At 30.9% G+C, this 26,793-nt stretch overlaps 7 protein-coding genes across 18 annotated transcripts in view; 4 read left to right on the forward strand and 3 right to left on the reverse strand.

Moving 5' to 3' along the window:
* The first annotated feature begins 466 nt into the window (after positions 1 to 466).
* Positions 467 to 2,598, forward strand: LOC111425865 (prion-like-(Q/N-rich) domain-bearing protein 25). 2 transcript variants are annotated; one of them, XM_071194247.1, is made up of 5 exons: positions 467 to 788; positions 860 to 1,132; positions 1,190 to 1,324; positions 1,381 to 1,647; positions 1,704 to 2,598. In XM_071194247.1, the coding sequence occupies exons 1-5, from the start codon at positions 719 to 721 to the stop codon at positions 1,775 to 1,777; spliced, it is 819 nt and encodes a 272-aa protein (XP_071050348.1). In that variant the 5' UTR covers positions 467 to 718; the 3' UTR covers positions 1,778 to 2,598. The 2 variants fall into 2 exon arrangements, with proteins under 2 accessions (XP_071050348.1, XP_022915921.2); XM_023060153.2 differs by having other exon boundaries at positions 496 to 797.
* Positions 2,324 to 8,736, reverse strand: LOC111426043 (protein-L-isoaspartate O-methyltransferase domain-containing protein 1-like). The gene is made up of 4 exons (XM_023060387.2): positions 8,646 to 8,736; positions 4,717 to 5,187; positions 4,411 to 4,662; positions 2,324 to 3,932 (listed from the first exon to the last, which is right to left on the reverse strand). The coding sequence occupies exons 2-4, from the start codon at positions 5,156 to 5,158 to the stop codon at positions 2,854 to 2,856; spliced, it is 1,773 nt and encodes a 590-aa protein (XP_022916155.2). The 5' UTR covers positions 5,159 to 5,187; positions 8,646 to 8,736; the 3' UTR covers positions 2,324 to 2,853.
* A 109-nt stretch (positions 8,737 to 8,845) lies between these two features.
* LOC111426042 (lethal (3) malignant brain tumor) lies at positions 8,846 to 21,181 on the forward strand. 4 transcript variants are annotated; one of them, XM_023060386.2, is made up of 6 exons: positions 8,846 to 8,935; positions 15,541 to 17,156; positions 17,214 to 17,442; positions 19,898 to 20,209; positions 20,291 to 20,513; positions 20,574 to 21,180. In XM_023060386.2, exons 2-6 carry the CDS (start codon positions 15,546 to 15,548, stop codon positions 21,061 to 21,063), a joined length of 2,865 nt encoding a protein of 954 aa, XP_022916154.1. In that variant the 5' UTR covers positions 8,846 to 8,935; positions 15,541 to 15,545; the 3' UTR covers positions 21,064 to 21,180. The 4 variants fall into 4 exon arrangements, with proteins under 4 accessions (XP_022916154.1, XP_022916153.1, XP_071050347.1 ...); XM_023060385.2 differs by having other exon boundaries at positions 8,858 to 8,935; positions 15,004 to 17,156; positions 20,574 to 21,181; XM_071194246.1 differs by lacking the exon at positions 8,846 to 8,935 and adding an exon at positions 9,590 to 9,696.
* A 169-nt stretch (positions 21,182 to 21,350) lies between these two features.
* On the reverse strand, positions 21,351 to 22,023 carry LOC111426066 (uncharacterized). Its single transcript, XM_023060421.2, has one exon. The coding sequence runs from the start codon at positions 21,915 to 21,917 to the stop codon at positions 21,396 to 21,398; it is 522 nt and encodes a 173-aa protein (XP_022916189.2). The 5' UTR covers positions 21,918 to 22,023; the 3' UTR covers positions 21,351 to 21,395.
* A 173-nt stretch (positions 22,024 to 22,196) lies between these two features.
* On the forward strand, positions 22,197 to 22,792 carry LOC111425911 (mediator complex subunit 9). The gene is made up of 3 exons (XM_023060204.2): positions 22,197 to 22,379; positions 22,465 to 22,570; positions 22,627 to 22,792. The coding sequence occupies exons 1-3, from the start codon at positions 22,285 to 22,287 to the stop codon at positions 22,765 to 22,767; spliced, it is 342 nt and encodes a 113-aa protein (XP_022915972.1). The 5' UTR covers positions 22,197 to 22,284; the 3' UTR covers positions 22,768 to 22,792.
* On the forward strand, positions 22,788 to 23,133 carry LOC139429166 (protein NCBP2AS2 homolog). The gene has a single exon (XM_071194669.1). The coding sequence runs from the start codon at positions 22,788 to 22,790 to the stop codon at positions 23,037 to 23,039; it is 252 nt and encodes an 83-aa protein (XP_071050770.1). The 3' UTR covers positions 23,040 to 23,133.
* A 3,371-nt stretch (positions 23,134 to 26,504) lies between these two features.
* Positions 26,505 to 26,793, reverse strand: part of LOC111426062 (phosphatase and actin regulator 2) — a 90,053-nt gene continuing 89,764 nt past the window's right edge. For all 8 annotated transcript variants that reach the window (XM_071194249.1, XM_071194251.1, XM_071194253.1 and 5 more), the window contains one exon: positions 26,505 to 26,793. In XM_071194249.1, coding sequence (XP_071050350.1) covers positions 26,778 to 26,793 — 16 coding nt within the window. In that variant the 3' untranslated portion in view covers positions 26,505 to 26,777.

Consider the following 26,793-nt stretch of genomic DNA (forward strand, 5'->3'; position numbering starts at 1 on the left):
TAACCATTAATTTTTTTTTTTTGAAGAGATAAAATGATGGTTCCCCTTTCAATACGTAGGTAGTATACATGACCTTATTTCCATTTTCCATCCCCCTAAACAGAACTGTAAGGGGTGACGGGACATTGAAACTCCTCCAAGGATACGCTGATGAGGAATTCAAGGCAATTATCCTCCTCGTCGGTCAGGCTGTATTAGCATGGAGGAATGCAATTACTAAGTGTCTATTCTCTTCACGAACCCTTCTTCTCCAAGTTTCAAATATGTTACTTTCAACAATTTCTTTATACACATTTCACCATTTTTAAATTTTTCACGACTCGCATCTTTCTCGTTTTATTTTTGAATGATAAGTTCTAATTTATATAACAAATTAAAACTAAAAATCTCCACTTTAAACGTAATTGTAATTTTTTGAATTTAAGATTATCTAAAACTTAAATATCTAACCTAAATTAACGTTTGCACGTTTAATACCTGTTTTTGGGCAATTCAAGTATTAAATAAAATTCATATTTAATAATTTTTAAGGATCTTCAAAGTTAATGCCCATTTTATCGATGAAAATGATAACAATCTCGTTACATTTTTAAATTTAAACGATCCCCTTAAAAGTTCTACGAACATCCGATTTTTTATAAATTTTCCGGGCCGGTTTTCGACAACCTCCTTCAACCTCTAATCTTCTCTTCAGATGTAGTGAAGCCATTGAACGAAAATGATTGCAAATCGAGCTGCATTAACATTAATTTTTTCGATTAATTTCGCCGTGCGATCTTTCGCTTATAGTTATTTAAGTAATATTCTATTACACTTTTTAATCATTAGTTAATTTTTTTAACGCATTTTTTTTTAATAGATGAGGAAAATGTCGTCGTACCATGCATTGCGGACGCCACATGTTCGGATGTCCTTCCTGGCTCGAAATGTCTAAATTATGAATGCAAATGTATGGTTGAGAATGGTTGTAGCCTCCTGCACCTGAAACAGCCAGCGAATGCGAATAAAATCGGCGAAACTTGTATTACGGATGATGATTGTGTTTTCGAACATTCGAAATGTTCGACAAATGGAATATGCGATTGTAAAATTGGATGGATCCCTGCTGAAGATAAGAAACAATGTGTTAAAGGTATAAAAATACACAAAATAATAATTTTCTTTTAATTTTGTTTGCTTTTTTTATTAGCTATTCCAAAACTTCTTGGTTCCGAATGCGCAGATACGGCTCAATGCATCATTTTAAACGCCATTTGTAAAAATAACACGTGTCAATGTTCTTTAAATACACACGAAAAAGATGGTATTTGCTACGAAAGTAAAAGTAATTTTTTTTTGACACAAAAAAAATTATTTTTAATTTAATTTTTTTTCATTTAGGTTTAGGAGAGTCATGCAAAAAAAGCAAGGAATGTTCCATCACCAACAGTCAATGTGTTAAAGATGTTTGCCAATGCAAAGAAGGATTCATCACTTCCGAAAAATCTTGCTTCGCACCAGCCAAAACTATTTTCGCACAATGTACCGAAAATGTACAATGTGAAAAAGCTTTGGGCGAAGGATCACATTGTTTAAATTCTAGCTGCTTTTGCATGGAGGATTTTGAATTTAAAGAAGATATAAATCAATGCGGTAAAGTTGAAAGCGGTATGTTTTTTTTTATTAAAATATTTCAGTTATTATATTTTGTTGTATTGTTTCAGATTCAGGATCCTCTTCTGTTGGTGTATACTCTATATTTTTAATTTGTTCAGTTATGTTTATGTTATATTTTTAATATGCATTTAGTTTTTGTTATCTTTTTATTTTCGTTCGATAGTTTAATGTAAAAATGAGTCAGGTTAAATATATTTTATTGAAAAAAATCTAAGTTTATTTTCTTTTATTTTAATAATACATTGTATTCAGTTTGATTCAATCATAATTCGATTATATTATTTATTATTTAAAGTATCATTTATGACAACTATTATTTATATTGAAAAAAAGCCATCTTTTCTCTGAGTCTGTCCTGCATTTATGATTTTTTCTCCATTAAGTATTGAATTATCTAAGCTCCATGACCATCTTTGAAGTAACACACAGATTTTGTCTAGTAACTTAGCAAAATAATATAAACTTTAATATGCAATTGCATCAAACTGTAATATTTAAAAAAAATGCTTAAATAAGAACAATAATAGTAATAATAATAACCCAACCTTTAAATTTTTGTATGTAATTAACTTCTCTGAAAACAAAACCTGAAAATTTTTAGAAATGTAATATAGGTAGGATTAAGTTTATATATCTTCTAATTACAAAAAAAATAACCATTAGAATATTGAGCTTAACATTTTATTGAACAAATTGATATGATGAGTAATGCACAAAGAGAACAAAAATGTAACTGTTATCGTTGTTATAACTCTTGAGACCAACTTAATCTAAAACTTAAAAGTAACTTAGGACACAGTAATCACAATCCTTGAATCCATTTTTTTTTATTAATAATCGATATTTTATATATACATACGACGGAAAAAAAATATAACATTTTAATATTGTAATCAAATAAAAATACGTATTCTATATCATAAATAAACTATTTCATCATCACATATGGCTTTGTTTTTTAACCATAGCGCCTTATCCGAAAGAGTAACACTGCCACAACGACTACAAGTATATGAAAAATTTCGAAAAGTGGTTCTTCTTTCACTCCATTCTTTAACAATCTTTTTTTTTGGAAAATATAATCATATAAAAATATTTAAAAACGTTTTACATAAAAACTATTTCCTAAAAAAACATCGTTTTAAACATTAATACTCGCTTAATCGGATCTTTCCCGCTACTTGATTAATTGATTACTCAAAATTCCCGATAATAATTCAAATAATTCTTCAGTACTGAAGGCAAAGGCAACTCTTGTAATTTTTCACGCATTAAAGGCGTGTACATACTTGTAACCGTTAAAGATGTAGCCGTAGGAGGCGCCGTTTTCTCTTCAGCTACTTCACTATCACTACTAAGACAGCTACTTCCAGAACTATTATCGAAAACCATCGCAGGAAGAACTTTTCGATTTTTCGGTCCCGATGAATCTGGATGAAACCTTGAGCATCGCTTATACCTCCTTCCTTGTCTATCTTCGCTACTCGAACTTGAAGCAACTCCCATACTATCAGGGTCAGATAAATCCATCGCTTCTTGTTTTGATACAATAGCTTCTTGGTCCATTTCTTCAACAAAACCACTATCATATTTTTCTCTTGGTTGCTTTTTAGTTTGCTTTTTAGTATCTTTTTTGGTATCCTTCTTTGTATCTTTTTTAGTTTCTTTTCCACTTTTACCAGCTGATTTAGTATTAAAACTAGTACCAGGATGATTATCATTCAATTCTCGATCGTTATTATCATCATCTTCAACATTTTCAGTTTCTAATTTTCGTTCGGATTCAAGAACATTCTCACATTTCGGCGAATTTTCTTCGTCTCTATTATCAAAAACATTTTCTAAATCTTCATCAACATCACTTGAAACAGCATCAACTGAATCGGCCATACGTAGACCAATTTCTTCAACACTAACATCGCTATCATCAGCATTTTGAGGTCTATTTACTCTATGTACTCTATATCCCAAATGATCCATGACGATATCGATTATGTTATCGGCCGTTCGTGGTCTAATGGAATGTGTATTTCGGCCAAGACCGTCATCAGAACTGTATTGGTCGTCCCCAGAACTGTATAAATCTTCATCAGTTTCATCAAAAATAGGGACAATTAATTTTTTTAGAGTACGATCGCGACGTTTATATTTTGCAATTGGTACTACTTTTGGTTTTGGTGCTGTTAATGATGGATTTTCAATTTCAATATTAGTCCGCAAGATGGAACGAATCGCTGTACGTGTTAAGAATTGTAAACTTAAAGGACTGACTTCAACTAGAAAAAAAAATACCTTTACTTTAAATCTATTTTTGATTCTAATTTAATATAATTCCTAAATAGGTATTGTACTATAACGTCTTCTTATAGGTACTATAACAAGCTATAATCAAGCACTATCTAAAATGTTTAACTACAACTACCATAAACTACAATTGAATTTTATCAATAGGCTGATTAAAAATAATAATGATAATTTTATCAAAACAAACCAGAAACAATAAGTGATCGCATTGTTTATATCAATATCAATTAAAACTGTAAAAATTTAAAAAAATCGTTGTAATTTGAGCGAAATCATTGAAAAATTTCATTCATCCCAATTACCTAACACATCGCCTAGATATTGTTTTTGGTAGTCGTGCCAAAAGACCTTGCGACGTAAAATTAAAAATAAACCGACAGACAATAAAATTAGAAATTCAAGGGACATCAAAAATAGCCAAAAAGAAAAACAGGAAGTATTAAAACTCACGTAATTCGACGATATCTTGGTTTCCTTCAGGTGGAAGAATCAAAGTGGCAAATGATACAGGAATTAAAGTGCGATCGACCCATTCCACTTGCGACACGCGTTTTATTTCCATCAAATGATCATTTAAAGGCATTATTAGAATACCACCCACTCTTAAAAGACTTTTCATATAACTTTCGTATTGTTCAGGACAAGATGCTCCGCAATAAACGCGATCATATTGACGACCGTTTGCAAGACATAAACAATTTCCTTAAAAAATGATTAAAGTAAGATATTTAATGTTAAAAGAAAAGTTTTTTATACCTTGAATAAATTTGGGTTCGCTAAAATCAAACTCATCGATTGCGCCTGAAAATTTTTTGAAATCCTCCAATTTTTTATTTGCGTACACGATAACATCCTCGTGAATCTCAACGCCATGATTAATGCCGTGACTGCCCAAAATCAATCCGGCCATAGTGCTCAAATAGCCAGTTCCAGAACCTAAATTGAGAAAACTCAACCCTGGTTCGAGACATAACCCTTCCATAACTTCGCTGTAAATGCACGGCGCTGATAGATGTAAATGCCCCATTTTCCAGGCAAGATCCTTGTAGGCATCTTGACGAGCATCTGGTAAGAAGTAATCCGCCCTGTCGATGGCTCGAAACACCTTCTCCACTTTGCGAGAACGAATGTAATCCGCTCGAATGAGGTTATCTATCAGGTCATCGTTATTTTGACCAGTACTTACAGCACCACCCATTATATTTGAATGATCTTTTCAAAAATTATCTGAAAACAAATAATTATTGTGATAGAAATGGATTTTTGACACAAAAAATACAATTCATAACTTTTTTGTTTTTCTTGAAATTCGCTCATAAACGTATTTAACCTAGAATCAATACAATTAATGTCAAAGTGAGGTGAAATTGTAATTTCTTAGCGTGGTTTATACATATAAATGTTAAATTATAATGTTAGGTTTTCACAAGAAACGATGAAAAAGTTTAAATAAAATTACACACCAGACTTAGATTATCATTTAGAAACTGCTCTAGAACCTTTAGTTCCTATCTAAACTTCAACACTCTCCTAAGTTTAATTTTGTACAACAAAACTTTTGTATACTAAGGTTTAGTTCTGTTTCAATATAAATATTTTAGTCTAATGTACCTCTCACAGGTACATAGACTAAAGTAGCCCTCTCACATTTGTCAAAAATTTGCCTACAACTACAATGATTTCCAAAGTTTTTTAACCAGAGTTTTTTCACTACTATTGAAGGCAGAATGGAAATGCAAAGAAATTTTTTCAAAGGGTACTTTAAGCAAGATATAACGACGAGTGGATGGATATAGATATAAATTGGTGCAGATTATGAGTTAACCCCTTGAATTAACCACCTGTTTGCCCAAACTTACGCAAAATGCATAATTCCTTACAACGAGTCAGACTCGCTTATGGCACAAATTCTTTACCACAAGTCAGACTTGTGATTTTCTCCTATGGCACAAATTCGTTATGAATCTCACTCGTGGTTATAAGCCAAAAGGTTAATCGACAAAAAAATTGATAACATAATTACAAGTTTAGACCATGCTAAAACTGAAAGTGATGGAATGGTAAGAAGCTCATTGTGGGGAAGATATTATGGAGAAATTTGCAAAAAAAATATAAATCTGTTTGTTACATGAGTGTATAAGGGAAGCGAAATTTCCAAATGTGAGACAAACATTATGTAGATAATTAATAAGATTGTATAATACAGTTGAGGTTGAGTTGAGACTTGAGGTCACAACTGAAGAGAGAGGACGGGTAGTAATGCTGACGAGTGTATGCATGTTTGAACCTGCTTATTCGCCCAGTTGGGTACCACAGCGCTATATGTTTGTGTTATGCAGTGATAGTTTCATAATTATTTTTAACTTATTATTTTGATTAGAAGAGTGTATATTGATTAGAGATATATATTTCAACCTACTACGTCGCCACCATCACAACCGTCTTGCTGGAATTTTAGCCACGAAAGCATAAAACCGTCAAAATTACAACGACATTTGAATACGAAACATGCTGCATTATCAAGAATTATCACGGACCATTTACTATTGGAGGAAAACTTTACTCTACCTGTAGCTATAAAAATGTCCGAAATTATTTATGGAAAACAGTATGGCGCTGAATTTCTTAAAATACCTTTAACGAATGACACTTTGTCATAAAGAATTTAAGATATGAGCAATTATCAATTTCAACAACTTGTTAGGAGGCTTAAAAATAGCTCAAAATTCGCAATCCAATTGGATGAATCGACCGACATTTTCAAAATGGCATTTTATGTAAGACATATTTATGAAAACACCACCACAGGTGTCCCAAAATTCTAAGTATATTTCATGTAGCACACCCTGTATCGATATTCAGTTGTCTTCGAAAAAATGGCGTATAATAGACAAAACTGTCTGTATAGAAAATCCCAGATTGGCCCACTTGTTTGATTTCTTACAACAATGTCTATTAAACAATTTAAAAGATTAGCCAGTGCTAATGACTGGTTAATGAGTGACCCAATGCTACATGATGAAAATTTATGGTAAGTATATGCAAGATGGCGCACCACCACATTATGCAGTTCACATTAAGCAATATCTCGATAAAGTGGCATTTCCTAACAGATGAAAGGCGTGCATCAATTGAATGGCCATTAAGATCCTAGATCTACAAAACTAAACTTGAGTCGCTTGACAACTTAGTAAAGAAACAATTGTTAGAGTCCGGCATGAATTTATCAATAGTTTGAGATACTGCCAGGCACAAGAAGTGTTTCAAATAAAGACAGATATAGATCAGAAGCTTAAGCTTTAATGGTTCTGTTATAACTTATAGATGCTCAGCTCAATTTCTAAATTTGCTTTGCACAGATTTTGAAGTAACTAAAGTCAAAGAGATTGTTTTAGAAACAATAACCTGGCTAACTCCTAAGTATATGGCTTGTATATACTGATGGAAACGTTTCAAACGATGTGAGGTGAAACAATATAGTGGATTGTATGCAAATACATGTAAGTTAATGAGAAAAACTGTAAAAACTGTGTGAAATAAAAAAGAAATTTATCTTACAATATATGTATACCTAAATATACCAAATAGTATCTAATATTGATATCAAACGATCTGCAGAAGATTACTTAAATGTCTTAAAGCCAATAATCTGAGGACTTGACAAATTGCAAAAAAGGTGCTTCTCTATATGATGCTGTGGAAGAAATTAGTAAGTTCATTCCAAAAAATTGAAATTATCACTGTCTCAAATACAAATTTATCAGAAATTTTACAAACAGAAATTATAAATTGCCAATGGAAGAGAAAATTCAAGCTATGAACACACTTAGGGATATATTAATACTGGATTACTACCACTAATAGTTAAGCTAGAGGGAAAAATGGAACCATTTTCTGCAAGGAAGTTATATCCATTGCTACTGCTTTGCAATGGTGGATTTCACAAAAGAATCTTCCTCATATTGAGAAACTTCTACCTTTAAAACAATTTTTATGTGTTGTTTGTTCTGTAGCTTCAATAGAGAGGGGTTTTCACAACATTTGAGCTCGTCCACTCCAATGTGTGCAACAAATGAGTGGAAAAAGTTAGAAAATTTGTATTGTTATATAAACTTTATAATTCCTGTAAGTATTGTTTTCTTTTTGATTTTACGTATATATTGTTTGTGTTTGTCTTAGTTTTATTTGCCGGATTGGTTTAAATCATTAAATTGGGCGAACCCGGCTTTTGGGACACCTGTACATTTCAAATTTATCTCAAAAAATGCGTGTTAAAACAAATAACATAAACGTCCAAGCCTTTTTTCTGGAAGAGCATCCCCTGAATTTTTAAGGAATTAATTCCTTACTTTATGTACTCAGTGTAATATACATCACAAACTTTGAAATAAATTATTATTTGAAACATTTATAATTATCTATCTTCAATTCCCTGTATTCTCAATTTTGTGAGGAACTGTAAATAATATTGTGGACAGATTTTTAACAGCTGATTCCAAACTCCAACAAAAACGGCAATTTCCTATTTTCTTAAAGTTGACATTTAGATTAATAAAAACGATCATAACCTCAAAAAAAAATAACATTTTAATTGGTTTTTTATTATTAAATACATGAAAAAAGTTGTTGTTGACGCTTAATACAAAGATGGATTGTAGAGATTGAAAAAAATATGTTTGACTTACGTTGAATTTGTGTGTCGATTGTTGTGGTTTAAAGGTTGATTTTAAACGGCGATGGAATCGATGCAATCTTGAGACTTTCGAGATGTAGACATATTTTTCAATAACGTTCAACAACCGTTTTAGTTAGTACGCAAACTCTAAAATGAAAAGCAACGAGAACGTAGGCAAGCAAAACAACTCTCAGGCGGAATATGTCAAAAATATAATATAATTCAAATAGTGGGGGCACAATCAAGAACACTTTGCTGTTTTTACTTCTAGTTTCGAACGGCACATGCGCGGTTAGAAAGGTAAGAACATCATAGAATTTAATATTTATTTTTTGATTAATCTTATTAATTTTGATGTTCTTGTTAAATTAGTTTTTCAAAAATTACACAAAGAAATCCAACACAATACATTCCGAACCCAACCCAATTTTATTTACACTTAAATTTTTTCTCGGTTTCATGTTATGTTTTTAATCTATTAGCCCGTTTTAATTCAAACTTTCACATTGATCTTTAACAATTTATTATAAACACTGTAAACGTGTGTGTTAAAACGAGTTATTTATAAAAACGGTAAGATTGAAATTGTATCTCGCCGCAATTTCTGTATGACCTTGTAGTATTGAGTTTTTATTATTTTTTTTTGTGAGACAATTAAAAGGAAATATTAAATTAAGTTTTACGAAAAGTTTTATCATTAAGGTATTTTTAGGCGTGTTCATATCATTTAATTTGATATAAAACTTGTTTAATGTTCACGTGACCTCTTTAATGTTTATCGATATTGTTTTGTTTTCTTTTTGAGAACAAATGATCTAACAATAAGAATTCATTACTATATTCACACAAATTAAATTAATATATCACAAAAGAAAAAAAATTAGATATTAATAGATATGTTCGCGTTACAAAAGATAAAAATTAATGCACAAAGTAGATTCCTTTATTTCTTCATAACGTAATAATCAGAAATGAATTGAAAAATAATTTAACTTTGGTGTGTTATCAATTAGTTTTTATTGCATAACTACTAATAGTAAGTAGGTGTACAATTCTAATAGGTATGTATGTGTTTTAATGTTCTAATGTAGGTATTATTTAAAGAATCACAACTAAAAGAAAATTAAAACAACAAAATATGACCCATTAAAATTCAAATGAATCCGATTTAAATGTTGTTTTAAATATTTTATTTTGTACGCCATGAACCATTTAGTGGTACTCCTCCATACACCTCTTACCCCCCTTACCCTTTATATATAGTAAGTACATTTTGCGCATGCGCGGTACAACAGATTATTCGTGTTGTGTTTCTGTGCTCTTAGAAAATTAAAGTTTATGGAAAAATAAGCCGTTTGAGGACCGAAGAGAAGGTAAATACCGATACATAGAAACTTTATTGATCGACTTTTAACTAGTTTTAACGAAATTCCGATACGGCATGCTCGTTATTTGTAACTTTCGGTTGTGCCGAAACACAACCGTCATAACAAGGATTTCGCACGAATTTCTCGTTCGTTTTTTTTAAATTTTACAAAACCACGGGGTTCGTTTCATCTACGACTTAATCTTCAATAAGTTTTTAATGCAATTCTTAAACGAATCTTGCTATCGTAATTATATTTAGAACTAGTTAAAATAAAAATCAACACATGGATCTATTTGCTATTATATACAGCGTGGCTAAAAAGTCGAGTTAATCTTTTAAGATTGCAACATTAACCTCGATGTTAATGTTGCCATGCGAATTAATAAATTTAATTAAGTGCTTAAATTTGATTTGAATAAATTAATATATATTAATAATCTTTTCTTATATATTTACGCATCGCGGTATATATTAAGATGTGGAGTGAAAATTTTATTGTCCCCACTACATCAAAAATCAATTTATCATGAAATATGAAATATTCTTGAAAAATTAACCTAGAAATAAATAAAGTTAAGTAAGAATTTATACCTTTTTTAAATATTAAAGTGAATTGTGTATTAACTGGAAACTGAATTAACCCCCACCACAAAAATGATTACATGAAATGTGGCCATGTTGTAAATTGTAACCAAGTTCCAGCTATATAATATATTAAAGTTTTAATTCTGGATGTGTTGAAAATTTAAATGACGTTTTAGCGAAAATACACGATTAATAAACTGTTGTGAATAAATGTAATATCTTCTTAATTATGAACGTTTTATTGACTTCGAAACTCTTACTGTCTTTATTAATAATTAATGTTTTTGTTACAAAAAGTATCTGATTAGTTTAAAACTATACTCTGTTTTTAAACCAGGAGGAGTATTTTAAATTTGTCACCAGATTGACCTTGCACGTGATTGGTTAATTGATAATTCGACAGTTTCGTGTCATTATTGTATATTTTGTGTTCTTAAACCCTTTTTTATTATATTTTGAAATAAATACACTCTTAACTTCAATGTTAATTTGTATGTATAGTGTTGACGATAACAAACGAAAATAAATACAATAATAAGTAAATAAATAAATAATAATTTTTAATTTAAATTTACCGCCAAAATATCTAGTGATATTTTCTGGTGATTTTTTCCAGTGTAAATCTGACTTTCGCGTTTACTCCTCCTGGTTTAAAAACAGAGTATAGTTCTAGTGCAAGTGTTAGTTCTAGTTTTAATTGTTATTCAGCGCTAAGTTGAATATTTTTAAGTTTCGGGTTTAGCCCTGTGTCTTCAGACGCTGAATGTTAGGCAAGGTTAGTTTTGTTTACAAACATTAATTATACCATGAAGTATTCTTTGGCAATTAGTAATGGCAATTATAGCGTGAAGTTTTCTTTTGTAATGTCAATTATAGCGTGAAGGAATGTGAGGTAAGGTTAGTTTTGTTTACAAACATTAATTATACCATGAAGTTTTCTTTGGCAATTAGTAATGGCAATTATAGCGTGAAGTTTTCTTTTGTAATGTCAATTATAGCGTGAAGGAATGTTCGGTAAGGTTAGTTTTGTTTACAAACATTAATTATACCATGAAGTATTCTTTGGCAATTAGTAATGGCAATTATAGCGTGAAGTTTTCTTTTGTAATGTCAGTTACAGCGTGAAGGAATGTTCGGTAAGGTTAGTTTTGTTTACAAACATTAATTATACCATGAAGTATTCTTTGGCAATTTGTAATGGCAATTATAGCGTGAAGTTTTCTTTTGTAATGTCAATTATAGCGTGAAGGAATGTGAGGTAAGGTTAGTTTTGTTTACAAACATTAATTATACCATGAAGTTTTCTTTGGCAATTAGTAATGGAAATTATAGCGTGAAGTTTTGTTTTGTAATGTCAATTATAGCGTGAAGGAATGTTCGGTAAGGTTAGTTTTGTTTACAAACATTAATTATACCATGAAGTATTCTTTGGCAATTAGTAATGGCAATTATAGCGTGAAGTTTTCTTTTGTAATGTCAATTATAGCGTGAAGGAATGTTCGGTAAGGTTAGTTTTGTTTACAAACATTAATTATACCATGAAGTATTCTTTGGCAATTAGTAATGGCAATTATAGCGTGAAGTTTTCTTTTGTAATGTCAATTATAGCGGGAAGGAATGTGAGGTAAGGTTAGTTTTGTTTACAAACATTAATTATACCATGAAGTTTTCTTTGGCAATTAGTAATGGCAATTATAGCGTGAAGTTTTCTTTTGTAATGCCAATTATAGCGTGAAGGAATGTTAGGTAAGGTTAGTTTTGTTTACAAACATTAATTATACCTTGAAGTTTTCTTTGGCAATTATACTCTGTTTTTAAACCAGGAGGAGTATTTTAAATTTGTCACCAGATTGACCTTGCACGTGATTGGTTGAATGCGAGGAAGGTTCACACACAGGCAATTTTGAATTTGAAGGTTAGGTTATTGACAATTCGACAGTTTCGTGTCATTATTGTAAATTTTGTGTTCTTAAACCCTTCTTTATTATATTTTGAAATAAATACACTCATAACTTCAATGTTAATTTGTATGTTTAGTGTTGACGATAACAAACGAAAATAAATACAATAATAAGTAAATAAATAAATAATAATAATTATTAATTTAAATTTACCGCCAAAATATCTAGTGATATTTTCTGGTGATTTTTCCTAGTGTAAATCTGACTTTCGCGTTTACTCCTCCTGGTTTAAAAACAGAGTATAGTATATATTAACTAATGCTAATAATTTGACATCCAATGACAACTGCAATGACAGGTTTTGTAAACTTATCTCTTTAATATCATTAAACGTCAATTTAATTTTAATTGCGGTAGAAGATCCTCTTAGCGAAAACATAAGCGGGCTTAGACTGAATTGCACCACAATAAGAACACTGCCTGACAAATCTTGATAAAAATGACAAGGAAAATTTAATAATTAAGGAATAAGTTAAAACATTTTATTTTCAACATATTAATAATTTACCATATTCTTAAATTGTATGTTTTAAGCTTCAATTTGATCCTTAATTCCTATAAATAATAGATGATGCTGGTGTGTGTTCTAGACTGGATGTCGCGTCTTTATTTCTTTATCTAGATAAAATAAAGGCGTGACGTCCTGTCTGGGACACATACCAGCCCGATTGGACGTAGTAGTACAATCAAAATCTTTGTCGACAAAGCTCGACATTGAAGAATAAATATTTTTTTGGTATACATACAATTAATAATATAAATGAAACTTTCTGCATATATACAACAACAATTTACTTATATTTGCGATTTGTGAACCACGACTAAAACGAGACCTTATAAATATTTTTCTAAAGGCAGGACGAATAACTTTGTTTCGATTCAGACTCGAGCTTCTGTATCAACTTATGAGTTAATCTGTCAAATGAGTAAACACTTAACCTGAACACATATCTTTTTATGTGTTACTTATATCAAATACCGTTATGTAATTAAAATTCTTAACCAGTAAGAAGCGACTATTGGAAGAAAACCATATTTGCTTATTCCAACGTAAAAAGAAACAATTTTGAAGAACCAAATTTTTCGCAAGAACATTAGTGACATAGTTTGTAATAAGAATAAATGTTTCATATTTCATATAAATATTTTTGGTGTGGTGGCGATAATAGTAGGACATAAAATTATTACTCCATATATACTGTGTTTATTTCGACAGTTCATCTAGATAGAGAGTTGTTATCACAAATATATTATTTGGCAGTTTTAAATTTGACATTCAAAGCAAGCTCACCGCAGCGACAAATAATATCGACGATAATTTGAATAAATTTTAATAATATATTAATGTCGATTCAAAAAAACAGAAAGTCAAGGTTTATTATAACTTGTATATTAAATTATTAATTATTAAAAACTGAAATTGATTCCTGACCTTTGATTATATGTTTAAACTTCCATATTCATGGCGCTTACAGTGGGTATTAGTAACCTATATTACTTATTCAAAACTAATTAAGATTTTGACAACCAAGTGGAGTTAAAAAATCATTACCCTGTGTGATTTTCTGGGCGAAATAAACATCTACAAAATTCTTATTGCAGCGGCCAATCTTTCTTAATTTACGCACAACAAATCTGTAAATAAAGATGATGAAATTTTGCACCATTAATTATAACTGATTGTAATGGTAGAAACTAACAACTGAAGGAGTATATAGCCGTTTTCAAATATACATAACTTTGTCGAATATTAAAGAAAGTCAAAGCATCGGAAACTGAAAGGCAGAAGGGAGCAGGAGGCCTTTTATAGTAACTACCTACCGAGAAAATAAAAGCTCTCACCGTCTTTACCTCGTTGATGGATGGAATTGGAACTTTACCCTCAAGTAAACCAAAGATTGCAAAGGGAAACCTAAGCAATGAGATAGATAAACTCTGAATTCTGAAATCTCATTAACTAAAGAATATGCGTTAACCAGAATCTTTCAAGCAGTTGAAGAAACGGTTTTAAATCAGCAATATGTAGTCATATTATATCTAGCTCTAGCCAGAGCTGCTCAACTCTAAGGACAAGTAGAACACCAAATAACTTACATGTTTATGTTGAACATAAAAATCAACTCAAGTACTTCTAGATAGTTCAGCTGACTTAAATAAGCTATAGTCATTTACATGAAGATGTTGATCAGCAATGCATGCTTTCAATTTAGTTTCCAAGACAACAAGCACATCATAATCAAAAACCAATAGGTAGTCCTCCAGTTGTTTGTATACTAGATCTTTAAAAAATATATAATTTATCAGTGTGAGTCGAGCACTATCCAGATAGAACTGTCGAAATGAAATAAACGAAATTATGTTTACAATATAAATAATATGTAGTGTCGTTCAATCCTCGTTTGGAACTAAGTAGGATTGAAATAAGTTTTCCTTTCTTTTTCTTTATTTTACAGAAATGGCATTTTCCATTTCGAGTTCAACCCCGTCCATAATTTCCGATTATTCTGATCAAACGACCAAATTAGAAGTTAGTAAAAATGGCGGGGAGAAAAATACTATTGACATTTCAATAACAACCGAATTAAATAATAAAAATAATCAAAATCAACCAACCTTACAAGCAAAGCATCAAGTTTTACCCTTTGTATATATTCAAACGCCAAAAATACAACAAACCCAAACCGCGAATAAACCGAACATTTTAGTAAATACAATTCCACAGTTGCAACTGCAAAACATCAATAATATCAATAATAAATCGAATATTGCGTTGCAAGGTAATCAAGGTGTTATTTTAACAAAACCACAGCAATTGGTTTTTCAAAAACCCTCAGGTGGCGTGGATGGAGTACCACTTTTTACAATGATCAAACCATTATATAATAAAGACACAAAAACGAATTTAAAATTGACTAAAGTAAAATCAGAAAATTTAAAATTATGTACTAACACGGCTACGATTAATACTAACGGTCATAAATTTGTGTTAGCTCCAATGCCAAAAGTATCGTCAAATAGGCTGCCCGTTACTGCAACCACAAATACAGTACAACCAAAAATTGCCATTATGCCATATCAAGTCCAAAACACCACAAACTATAAAAGCAAGTTACTCAATTTTAAATTAACCGAAAACGATAACAACACGATCACAGTTTTGTGCGATCAATCGGAAAAGAAAGACGAAAATATTGTGAAAACTAAAGATGAACAGAATGTTATAGCGAATAAAACCAACGACAAATCCTATCAATTGTCGATTGTGGAAGATTCCAAAGACGTGAGTTATACGGTAACGATACCCGAAGAATCCGAAAAACATAAATCGACATCAAAAGATAACACCAACACTTCATCGAAATATTCGAAACATGGCGTGTCCATATTAAAAAGGAATTTTAATTTGTTAGAGAAACCGAGAAATAATTTAATAATTACACCTGTTATTAATTCAATTACGACAATATCAGATGCGAATACAAAAGAAGTGAAAATTACGAACACTTTTGACGCTATAGATAATCGCGATTTAACTCCAGCTGTTACAAATCCTATTAAATCAGAAGGAAGAAGAAGAAAATCACAATTTTTATGTCGAAAAGAATACGATGACATGACAACCACGGAACCCGAAATTAAACCAAAAATACCTAAATTGAGCAATAATGATGACGATATCCAATTAATGATATGTGAAGATGAAGATAAAGATAATAAAGAGCTTATGGATGTTGTTAAGAAAGATGAATCCTACGAAGAATATGATGCTGTTAAAGAATTAATTTGGGAGGATGGAATTGGAACTTTACCTGGATCGAATTTAAAATTTCAAATCAACGAATTTAATTTGTTAGAGTTTTTAACTGACGAAGAATATAAAAATATTATCCTAAAGAAAGACAAATCAAAACCAAAAACAGAATTGAAAAAGTCGGACATTGAAGAAATTAGATGTTTACATTGCGGCTGTTTTGGAATGCTTTCAGATTTTGTTAGCTCAAATCACTGTAGTTACGATTGTTTATCGGCTACTGAAAAAGAAAAGAAGGATAAAGAAACGAAATTTAAAAGAAAACGAAAAAAAGGACCCTATGTGAAAAAAATCGATGATAATCAAAGTAAAGAAAAAGAATTATCGGGAAGTGATGAAGACACTTCAAATGATAATTCCCAAGATAAATTTAATTATCCGTGGACTTGTAGTAAGAAAGGGTTTTCATGGGCGAAATATTTAATGCATGTAGGTGCTAAAGGAGCTCCCGTCAAATTATTTAAAGATCCGTTTCCTTACGCTCGAAATAGTTTTCGACCGGGTATGAAATTGGAAGGAATCGATCCGCAACATCCGTCTTATTTTTGTATACTTACCGTTGCCGAAGTAATCGGATATCGAATGCGATTACATTTCGACGGATATCCGGACAATTACGACTTTTGGACTAACGCGGACAGTATGAACATTTTTCCCGCAGGTTGGTGCGAAAAATATGGTCACACTTTACATCCACCACCGCGGTTAACCGAAGAATTTAATTGGAACAATTATCTTAAAATAACGCGATCAACAGCTGCACCTAAACAATTATTTTCTAATCGAGTAGGAAATGTAAGAATATATTTATTTATTTTTAAATAGTATTAATTTATTTTATTGAAATTTTAGGCAATCTGTCCGAATGGATTTCGAATAGGAATGAAATTAGAAGCTGTCGATAGAAAAAACACTGCCTTAGTTTGTGTAGCTACAGTTACAGATATGATGGATAATAGAATTTTAGTTCATTTTGATAGTTGGGATGATATTTATGATTATTGGGCCGATCCAACTTCACCTTATATTCATCCAATAGGTTGGTGTGATCAAAATGGACACAATCTTACACCTCCAAATGGTAATAATAAGAAACTAAAGAAGTTTTATTAACAAATACAGAGAATTAACATTTAAATATATTTTTTTTAATGTAGAAATCATAACAACAAATTCTTTTTTTTATAACAGTTACTAAAAATATCAAAATGTTATGAACTAATTAATAAACATTAATTTCACTGTCATAATTTAAGAGTTATGCGAGCGAAATATTCTAGAACAGACATAAATATTTCTAAACATATTCTAATAACATTATAACAGGTGGTTAACAAAAATAGACTATATAAATTGATCAAGAATTATCTATGTTAATGTTGAAGTAACTGTTTTGAATGTATAGTTTTGTATAAGTGTCAGAATAATATTAATATCTCTTCCTCATTATGTCTTTCAAAATTATGAAAACTCAGTAGAGCTCCTGCAAGAGATACATGTCTCATAAAGAACATCAGCGTTGTTTCTATATATGTTTTTGCATGCGAGTGCAAAAGAGTGCGCGGCTTGCCTCACATATCCCGCGCAAATATTCTTTGGTATGTCCAAACTTGTGCGTGGCAGAATTGTATTCTTTGCTGCCACACACTTGCCGCTATGTTTAGACACACATTAAGAACAAACATCTAAGTCGTCATCCGATTTTTGCGGTTACAACCGTCATCAATCTTTTCCCTTTCAATATAGGAGGGGCAGTTTTCTTGTTAGCCTTGTATCTTCCCTTAGCGAAGACATCGTTTTAATAGATATGGCGCAAAGAATAGCTATGATGCATTCCAGCCACTCAGAGAAATTTTATGGTTTTCCCATCTCACGAGAAATAACAGATACCATAGCGGTCTGGATATTAAAACATGACATATTGCCTCAGAAACATCCCAGAGCGTGACATCCAGCTCTTCATTACAATTTTGTTGACTTTCTTATTTTTACCTATCCACTATACTTCAATTGTTGTCTTCTGTTTTTGTTTTAGATGTACAGGTGTCATAAATATGATGTTATGACAGGCTATCTCAGAATCTAAAAGAGATAAACACAAGTAGCTTACATGTGATCTTGTTTTACGAGTAAATGCTAATGCAGAAAACTCTAAACCGCTATCGTCTTGTTTTTGCGCTATCAAAAAAAAGAAAATTTTCGAAATTTCGCGAAAACGACAAACATGAATATCTCGCTTATTACCAAAGGTGGAGTAACATAGCAAAAATACAAAAAGTTGTAAATAGTTGCAAAAAGCAATTATAAGGCGATAGCAAAAAACCAGAGCGTTTAGAGTTTTTGGCGTTTATTGGACACCTGTACAGCCAGGTTACCTGAATTCTGATTCTCATAAGTGGTGTTGCATCTTGATCTTTAGTGTATTCTGTATCTTTGAATTTGAACTTCAATCTTTTTGCTTCCAACATTTTTGTTTTGTTTGTCGAATCTCTGCCATTGTTGCTTAATGCAGGTTGTTTATAAGAGATGTGGGATAGACTATTGGTATTTTGTGGATAAATATGCTCTCACATTCAGAACTGTATATTTACTAATGTACATACGTAGAGCAACTTTATACATTGTAGACAGCATCAAGTCCAGACTAAATCATTTTGTATTTTGTTCATCTTAGACATAGCTTGTTTGAATAGCGTTCTTCTTCTTCAACCTGTATTCATCCACGGCTGAGCATAGGCCTTTTCCAAATGTCTCCATTTTTTCTGTCTTGATGTTTTTATCTATTCTTTCCCCGCCCACTCTTCATGTCATCAATCCATCTCTTTTGCGGTCTTCCTGGTATCTTCTAGATTCTCGTGGTCTCCAAAACGTTATTCTTTGTGTCCATTTTTCTGTGTTTTCTCTTGCCACTCGACTCTCGACATCTATCATTTGTGTTCTTCTGCGAATGTTGCTATTTCGAATCTTGTCTCTCAGAATGACTCCCAGCATTACTCGTTCCATTGCTCTTTGGGTTACACTATGTTGTTCTGCAGGTTTTCTTGTCAAGCCTATACTTTCAAGTCCGTATGTAGTCACTGGCAGTATGCAATTATCATACACCTTTCGTTTTAGGCTTTTCCAACGTATAACCATGATATTTGTACTTGCTTGCATTCTCTAAGGAGACGTTGTCAATGGCAATATCATTTTACATGTTTTACATTTTACGTGCTCATTACTTCGATTTTATACAGGTTCATTTTGTCTAAACTGACCAGTATCACATCATCTGCGAACCTCAAATGATTCAAGCGTACACCACCCACATTCAGACCCATATTTTCCCAATCAAGTTGTTTAAATACATTTTCCAAGGTGAACAAGTTGGCCGAAATAGTATCACTAATCGTTTCCATGATTTTCTGCTGCATTATCTCTGATACACATAAATTATTGGTCAAAATAGTCCGTTCAGAGTCTTAATTGTAGTTAATAGAGATTAAATAAATAAATTTTCTATGATGTTATTTATTAATACTGTTGTTTTTTATTAGGTTGGCCAAATCCTGAAAATTTTACTTGGGAATCTTACTTAAAAGAAACAAAATGTGTGGCAGCTCCAGCTCGTGCATTCAAACAAAAACCAGCAAATGGTTTCAAAAGAGGAATGAGACTAGAATGTGTAGACAAAAGGGTTCCTCAAATAATTCGCGTAGCGACTGTTGATGACGTACGAGATCATCAAATTCGAATTAGTTTTGATGGTTGGCCAGATCGGTATAGTTATTGGGTAGATGATGATAGTATGGACATCCATCCTGTCGGTTGGTGTCATAAAACAGGTCATCCTTTAGAACCACCACTAAGTAAGTCCGAAAACCTAGATCATTCACCAAATCATGGTCAAACTAAAACCTTCATATATCCTTATTTATTTATATTTATAGCTCCAGATGACGTTTACGATTTCTTAGAATGTCCCACGGTAGGTTGCAGAGGTCAAGGTCATATTCAAGGTCCATCATATCAAACACATTCAAATCAAAAATATTGTCCGTACGCTGATGAAAATATAGATAATATAGAGCATAATTTACCAGATAGATTGTTGAGTCCTGACAGACAATTAGAAGCTGTGGTTCCAGTATCGCGCGAACCAAGAGAAAGAATGTAAGATTCTATTTCGAGTTCTAAACCAATAATTATAATAATATTTTATCAAATGTCTAGAAAACCTCGGGTTGGTCGTCCTCCAAAACAAATTCCAAAGTTAGAACCGATTATTCTAAAACAGGATTCGTCCGAAGAGGAGGATAAAAAACCAATTGAAAAGAAATTTGTTCGAACTTATTCTAAAGAAGTGGTGAAAGAAGAACCTCCAAGTGTTATAAGAAAAGAACCTGGCGAATTAACGAATGGATTCGTTTCAATTGAAGAACAACAAACATGGGAAAGACATAGTAGATATTTAACTAATTATACTAAAACGGATACAGATCCAAGAGAATGGACGGAAAACGAAGTGGTCGATTTTGTAACGAGTTTGCCGAATTGTAGAGAGCATGGTGATATTTTCGGGAAACACAACATCGATGGGGAATCTTTGCTTATGTTGACGCAACAGGATATTGTTGATATTTTACATATTAAGTTAGGTCCGGCGATCAAAATATATAATAGTATTTTACTTTTGCGACAAAACGCAAGATGTTATACGTAGTAATCTTCTTTTTTGTATTTTATTTATATTATTCACTTTTCTTCCATTATTGTGATCATTTTTGGAATGTACATTCAAGTAAAGTAAAAAAAATTTCTATTTAATGTTAATAAGTTATTTTATTTATAATCCATATTTATCAATGAGCCTCTTAAGATGGAATTAAAACACTTTAAGAACAGACTGTATATCATGGAATTTAATACATCAATTTAGATTATTTAGAACCAATTAGTGTATGATATTTATCAATTTTATTTTAAAATTGGTTCTTAATTAAAAACACATTAGCTTTTGATAAATTTTATTTCTTAAATATTATAAATAAAAAATTATTTGTTTAAAGGTGTAGTAAATACTGTAAATGCACTAATCCACGAATTACAAAGAGTGGAATCTTCCATCATCAATTGCAACTGACATTGATTAGCTTTTTCTAAATTTCCCTCGGCCAAAAATGTACTTAAATTAAAAATATTATTCTGCATCTTTTCGTTAAACTTTCCATCCATCCACATTTGCTTCATCACCTCAAGTTTACTACAAACACCTCCGGTGGAATCTCCAATTAATTTATCTTGAGCTTGATTTATATTTTGTAAAACTCTTTCTAATAATGTTGTGTTGGAAGAGTTTCCATCTGGAACTACAGGAATCATTGGAGGGGTAGCAGTTGGAATACTAGTGTTGGGAGCTGGTTGAGGTGGTAAATTTCCTGATTGATTTCCCGACAGTGGAAATGCAATTCTTTTATTTCCAATTCTCGATTTTGGAGGTGGATTTGAAGAATTATAATTTAAAGTAGGTGGATCATTCCAACCTGGATCCGCTTTTGGTCTTGTTATTTCAGACATTTTTACCTAGACAATTTTCTAACGTTACAATAACATATTTTTAGAAGAAAATCCTTATTTTATAAAAATCACCAAAATTGACATTTGACATATTAAAACAGCTGTCACATTAGATTATGTCGGCAAAGTAGTTAGTTATTGCTGTCTTTTTATAAAAACATTTTATAATCAATAATTAAATTGTTGAAGTATATAAAATTAATAAGTTTATTAAATGTATCAATAAATTCTTTAATAATTAATGTTAAAAAACATCTTTTAAAGTAATGTCGATAAAGTAGTTATTAATATTTTGAATAAACATAACCTCGAATATTTGACATATGCATTGAAAAACACTTGAATATTAATTAAAAATTTCAGTGAAATGGAAATATTGGATCAAAACCAAGAAAAAAAACGTATTACAGTTGAACAATTAGACATACAAATATTACCGGTTATTTACGAAATTATTAAAAGGTGCGTAGTTTAACAGTTTAATTATAGAAATAGAAACAGTTTAATCACAATCTTTCGACTTGTTTCATAATATTATTTTTTTTAGTATTGAAAAAGATCATCACGATAACACCTCGAAAACCAGAGAATCCCAAGATTGTTCCTTGAAAGTTTTAGAATTACAAAAGAGGTTAGATAACGCCAGAGCTCAGGTTGCATAACATTTTAATCTGTTTAACACCAAATTTAATGTAATACATTTTTTTAGATTAATTCTTTGGCGGGTATAGAATTTAGCAAGGAACAACAACTGAACCACTTGGAGGCTTTAAAAACTCAATTGAGATTAAAACAAGAACTTCTTCATAAATATCGCTATTTGTACCCATTTGGCATGCAAAAATCTTAGACTTCAATAAAAAAGGAAGAATGGTTTTACGTTTTTTAATAAGATACCTTGCTAACAATGAGGAACTTGTTAGGCGTTTAAGTGAATCATATCCGATGCGGCGAGCAGCTAGATTAGTTGTGTATATTATTAATCGTGGTAAATTACTTGCTGAAGAACGAGGGTTACATGATAAACTCGCCCCAGAAGAATTAAAAAAATACGTTAGGCGTTTTTCGAATAATTTAAAAGAAGAAATTGAAAAAGCTAAATCTAAATATGAAAAGAAATAGATATAGTTTTTTTAGCTTAATTAATTATAAAGTAAAAAGAACTTTGTTATAACAAATTTTCTTGTGATTATTAATAAAATAATGTTGATTTAAATGTTGTTTTAATAATAATGATACAGTTTTATAGTATGTTTCACCATCCAATTGATGTGGTGAGTTTGTGAGACTTGCAATAATTATTTTTTGTGTTTATGGTGTACATATTTTAAATTGTAAGCACTACTTTGTGTTTACATGTCAACTTTAGATTAATTTAATTACTTTAACTTTAATTAGGATAGAAGTGGTTTTATTTGGAATATTTCGGCCTTGAAAACGGTTCTTTTTAAATAAGAACCTTCTAAACCTGCCAAATCTGATGAGGTTATGGGTCAAATAATTTTAGTATCAACTAATTGTAGTGGCAAAAGCATATCAGCTAATAAATATACATCATTGTATACTGTGTTTTCCTGTTTTTGCTTATATTAATTCTATGATGCAGTCCTCATTTCGAAATTAGATGTTGCAACTAGTCGTACACAACTTTTTGAACAACACGGATTTTTTAATCAACAACAGCATGGGAGTTGACAGTGTGATAGGACGTTTAAGCCAGAATTGAAGTGATGAGAATGTAGCCCGCCATTGAAAGCTACCGAAAATTGGGCAATATTATCTGCAACCGACGACGAAACAGGGTTTTCTGCAAATGTTAAAGATGTGATTAGTGATGATTCTTTGTGAGGGAGGAATTTATGGACGGCTTTATAAGGAAGCTTTATATTGAACTAAAACTCGAACGAGAACTAGAAACGTTCGGGTTTAGTCGTGAAAAAAACTTTCAGTTGTCAATGTCAACTTTAATTTTATTATTATATTCCTAATCTTCATAAAATAACCTTTAAAGTGAGTCCAAACATGACGCATTTTTATCAAAAAACCAAAAAGTTCGAACTTTCAACTATTAATTTTGACATATTTGTTAACTTCATAAAAAATCATTTAAAATGAGTCCAAACTCGACATATTTAACTTTGATATTAATGGAGATACAATCACTTCCGGTTTGAAACGTCAACGTCAATTTTGACATATTTGTCGTCTTCATTAAAAAACCTTTAAAATGAGTCCAAAGTTGACGTACTTATCTCAAAAAGCAAAAAAGTTAGAATAAAAAACATTAAATCCGAAGTTAGCAACAATGAAGGTAGCAATTTAATTTTTCAATATTAATACCAACCTTAATTTTTGATTTTTTTAAAATATATATTTGTTTTTGTGACAAATATTATCGGAAGTTGCTTATATCTCGAATAACATTGAAATTAAACGTATCATGTTTGGACTCATTTTAAAGGATTTATCACGACGATTACAAATATGTCAAAATTGACGTTGACATTCTTACCCGAAAGTTGACCATAACATCATTAATATTGAAGATAAATATGTCGTGTTTGTACTCATTTTAAAGGATTTTTAATGAAGATTACAAATATGTCAAAATTAAGGTTGACATTTTAAATCTGAAGTTAATTAATATAAAATAGAAGTTTTATAACTGAAGTTAATCTAGTGTTAGTCACTTTTCAGCACTTTCTTTTTATTTGTAACATGTTTTTTGGGTCATTTCACATTGATCAAAAGAAAGTCGTCGAGTTTTAAGCCACATGATGATTTTGTTAAAAAAGAGCGTTCTTAAATTTTACCCTGTAAAGTTGTAACACTTCGTCCTTAATTTCATTTTACAACCTTTTAAACTTTAATTTTGTAAATTAGTAACTAATAATCTGATTTCGACTTTGATATGTGATCTTTTTTAATAAAAGAAAAAGAAATATTAAGAAACTTGTTTGTAAAATGGATAAGATGAGAGATGTTAATCTATTTGTAGAGGTAAACCATTAAATTTTGCAATTGATTTTGAAACTTTGAAATTATTCTCAATGACTCCCTCTCTTATGTCGTTACATCTTGGCATAGGCTCAATTATCTCCCAATCAGCCCTACATAATCTACACATCCTCTCTTCATCCTCCATCCAATATTTATTCGCCCTTTCTTCATTCCCGCACCGAAATCGCGCTATCATACGTTTTTCTTTCCCTCTACCGTCCTCCATCAAATACCCTGGGATTTCCTGCGTTATTATGGTCTTGTTGTCCATACACCCCCACGCCAGTATTAATCTCCCTCCAACATTCTTTCAAAATCTTAAAGTCGCTCCTCTGCTCCAACTCATTCTCGTATTTTATCCCCCTTCTGCCTGATTCCACCCCCATCTTCTCCAGCTTCAATTCTTCTCTCATAATGTATCACGGGGTTTCCCTGCTTAACCCCATGACCCACTTCCAATTTCCAATATCTCTCCTGAATCTCCTCTACCATCCTTCATACATTACCACACTCCTCAACAGATCATCAAACATTATTTTCCGCCTGCACAAATCTTTCCCAAATGTTTGTTCCCCCCCTTTTCTTATATCTTAACAGGTATATGCACGCGGAAGAATTATGTATAGATTACTTTATTACGTTTTATTTTGGTTAAGGTGAAAAAAAACGAAAATTTTTTTAATGTCTTGTTTATTTGGAAGACATTTCTTCTTATTAAAACCAGTATAAATCGATTGAGTATGAATACAATTACTTAGTAAATAATACATAGAGCATTATATTGCATGTTTTTTCTTTAAGCAAACATTTCTATTTTACAAGCTGGAGTTCAACAAGTGTGTACAATTTCGGTCACGTACCATTTCAATATTTTCACTTTTTTCTTTAATATTTACGCATACGAATTCGCAGTCTAATAAAATATTTGAATTTCTTTTTTTTAGGAAATAGATTATTATTAAAGGTTTTTTTTCTTATCATTATTATAATGTATTTATCTCTTCCTTTTAATTTATTAAATATTATCCATAGACTTATTTTCGTACGTAATTTATGTTTATTTTTTTAAAAGAACTTCATATAAAATTCAATTTTCTCTATTTGTCTCATCTCAAATTTTTATTATTCTTGTTTTAAATATTAATAGAACACATTTGATTTTCAATAAACTAGTTTCTTTTCTCTTTCTCTCTTGATACAAGTAAAATACAGATGTGGTCAAGTCGTTTAAAATGACGTAGTCTATGTACGATTATTATTAAATTAAAAAATAGTACGTATTGATGTACAATTTGAAATTTTTAGCAACTCAAAGAGTAAAAATTACAGAAGACGACACAATTGAATTCTCGCTCTACAGTTTTTATTATTTTATTATTTTTTCTTTCACAGTTAGTGCGTAAAATGCACTTATCAGTGATGTAAATTGGTAATAATAGTGTTTTCTTCTTTTAATAATTAATAATTGTAATTAATAATAATGAACTATTAAATAATAAAAATCATTACACTAACTAATAACTACTATAATACGTAATATACTATAATATTTACAGGATTTATTTTTTTTGTTTTCTATTTCCTTCATTCTCATTTGATCCGTGTGCTTTAACGCAAGATTTATACCTACCTATTTCTTTTAATTGTATAATTAATTAATTAATCAATTTGTGTAATAAAAAATCACGTATGTACAAAAAACAATTACACGTTTACGAGTCTATACAATGTTTGTATAAACCTGACCGACTTGGCAGTCCGGCATGAATAATAAGCGGTTATGGGAAAGTTGATTTTCTCTACGGCTATGCCCATCACAGTATTTAGCTTTTTCGTATCTTCTAACGCACCTTGGAATTGTCAAGGCCTATGAAAT

This window comes from Onthophagus taurus, chromosome 2 (genome assembly GCF_036711975.1).
Source record: "Onthophagus taurus isolate NC chromosome 2, IU_Otau_3.0, whole genome shotgun sequence".
NCBI classification, from domain to species: Eukaryota; Metazoa; Arthropoda; class Insecta; order Coleoptera; family Scarabaeidae; genus Onthophagus; species Onthophagus taurus.

Bases quoted from the DNA above. Each gene is read 5' to 3' on its own strand.
- LOC111425865 (XM_023060153.2), top strand. From the start codon at position 719: ATGATTGCAAATCGAGCTGCATTAACATTAATTTTTTCGATTAATTTC. The intron at 1,133-1,189 runs GTATAAAAATAC...TTTTTTTATTAG, and splicing joins TAAGAAACAATGTGTTAAAG to CTATTCCAAAACTTCTTGGT. The intron at 1,648-1,703 runs GTATGTTTTTTT...GTATTGTTTCAG, and splicing joins ATGCGGTAAAGTTGAAAGCG to ATTCAGGATCCTCTTCTGTT.
- LOC111426043 (XM_023060387.2), bottom strand. From the start codon at position 5,158: ATGGGTGGTGCTGTAAGTACTGGTCAAAATAACGATGACCTGATAGAT. The intron at 4,663-4,716 runs GTATAAAAAACT...TCATTTTTTAAG, and splicing joins CGAACCCAAATTTATTCAAG to GAAATTGTTTATGTCTTGCA. The intron at 3,933-4,410 runs GTGAGTTTTAAT...TTTTTTTTCTAG, and splicing joins CCAAGATATCGTCGAATTAC to TTGAAGTCAGTCCTTTAAGT.
- LOC111426042 (XM_023060385.2), top strand. From the start codon at position 15,006: ATGGCATTTTCCATTTCGAGTTCAACCCCGTCCATAATTTCCGATTAT. The intron at 17,157-17,213 runs GTAAGAATATAT...TTGAAATTTTAG, and splicing joins TTTCTAATCGAGTAGGAAAT to GCAATCTGTCCGAATGGATT. The intron at 17,443-19,897 runs GTAATAATAAGA...GTTTTTTATTAG, and splicing joins CAATCTTACACCTCCAAATG to GTTGGCCAAATCCTGAAAAT.
- LOC111426066 (XM_023060421.2), bottom strand. From the start codon at position 21,917: ATGTCTGAAATAACAAGACCAAAAGCGGATCCAGGTTGGAATGATCCA.
- LOC111425911 (XM_023060204.2), top strand. From the start codon at position 22,285: ATGGAAATATTGGATCAAAACCAAGAAAAAAAACGTATTACAGTTGAA. The intron at 22,380-22,464 runs GTGCGTAGTTTA...TATTTTTTTTAG, and splicing joins ATTTACGAAATTATTAAAAG to TATTGAAAAAGATCATCACG. The intron at 22,571-22,626 runs GTTGCATAACAT...ACATTTTTTTAG, and splicing joins TAGATAACGCCAGAGCTCAG to ATTAATTCTTTGGCGGGTAT.
- LOC139429166 (XM_071194669.1), top strand. From the start codon at position 22,788: ATGGTTTTACGTTTTTTAATAAGATACCTTGCTAACAATGAGGAACTT.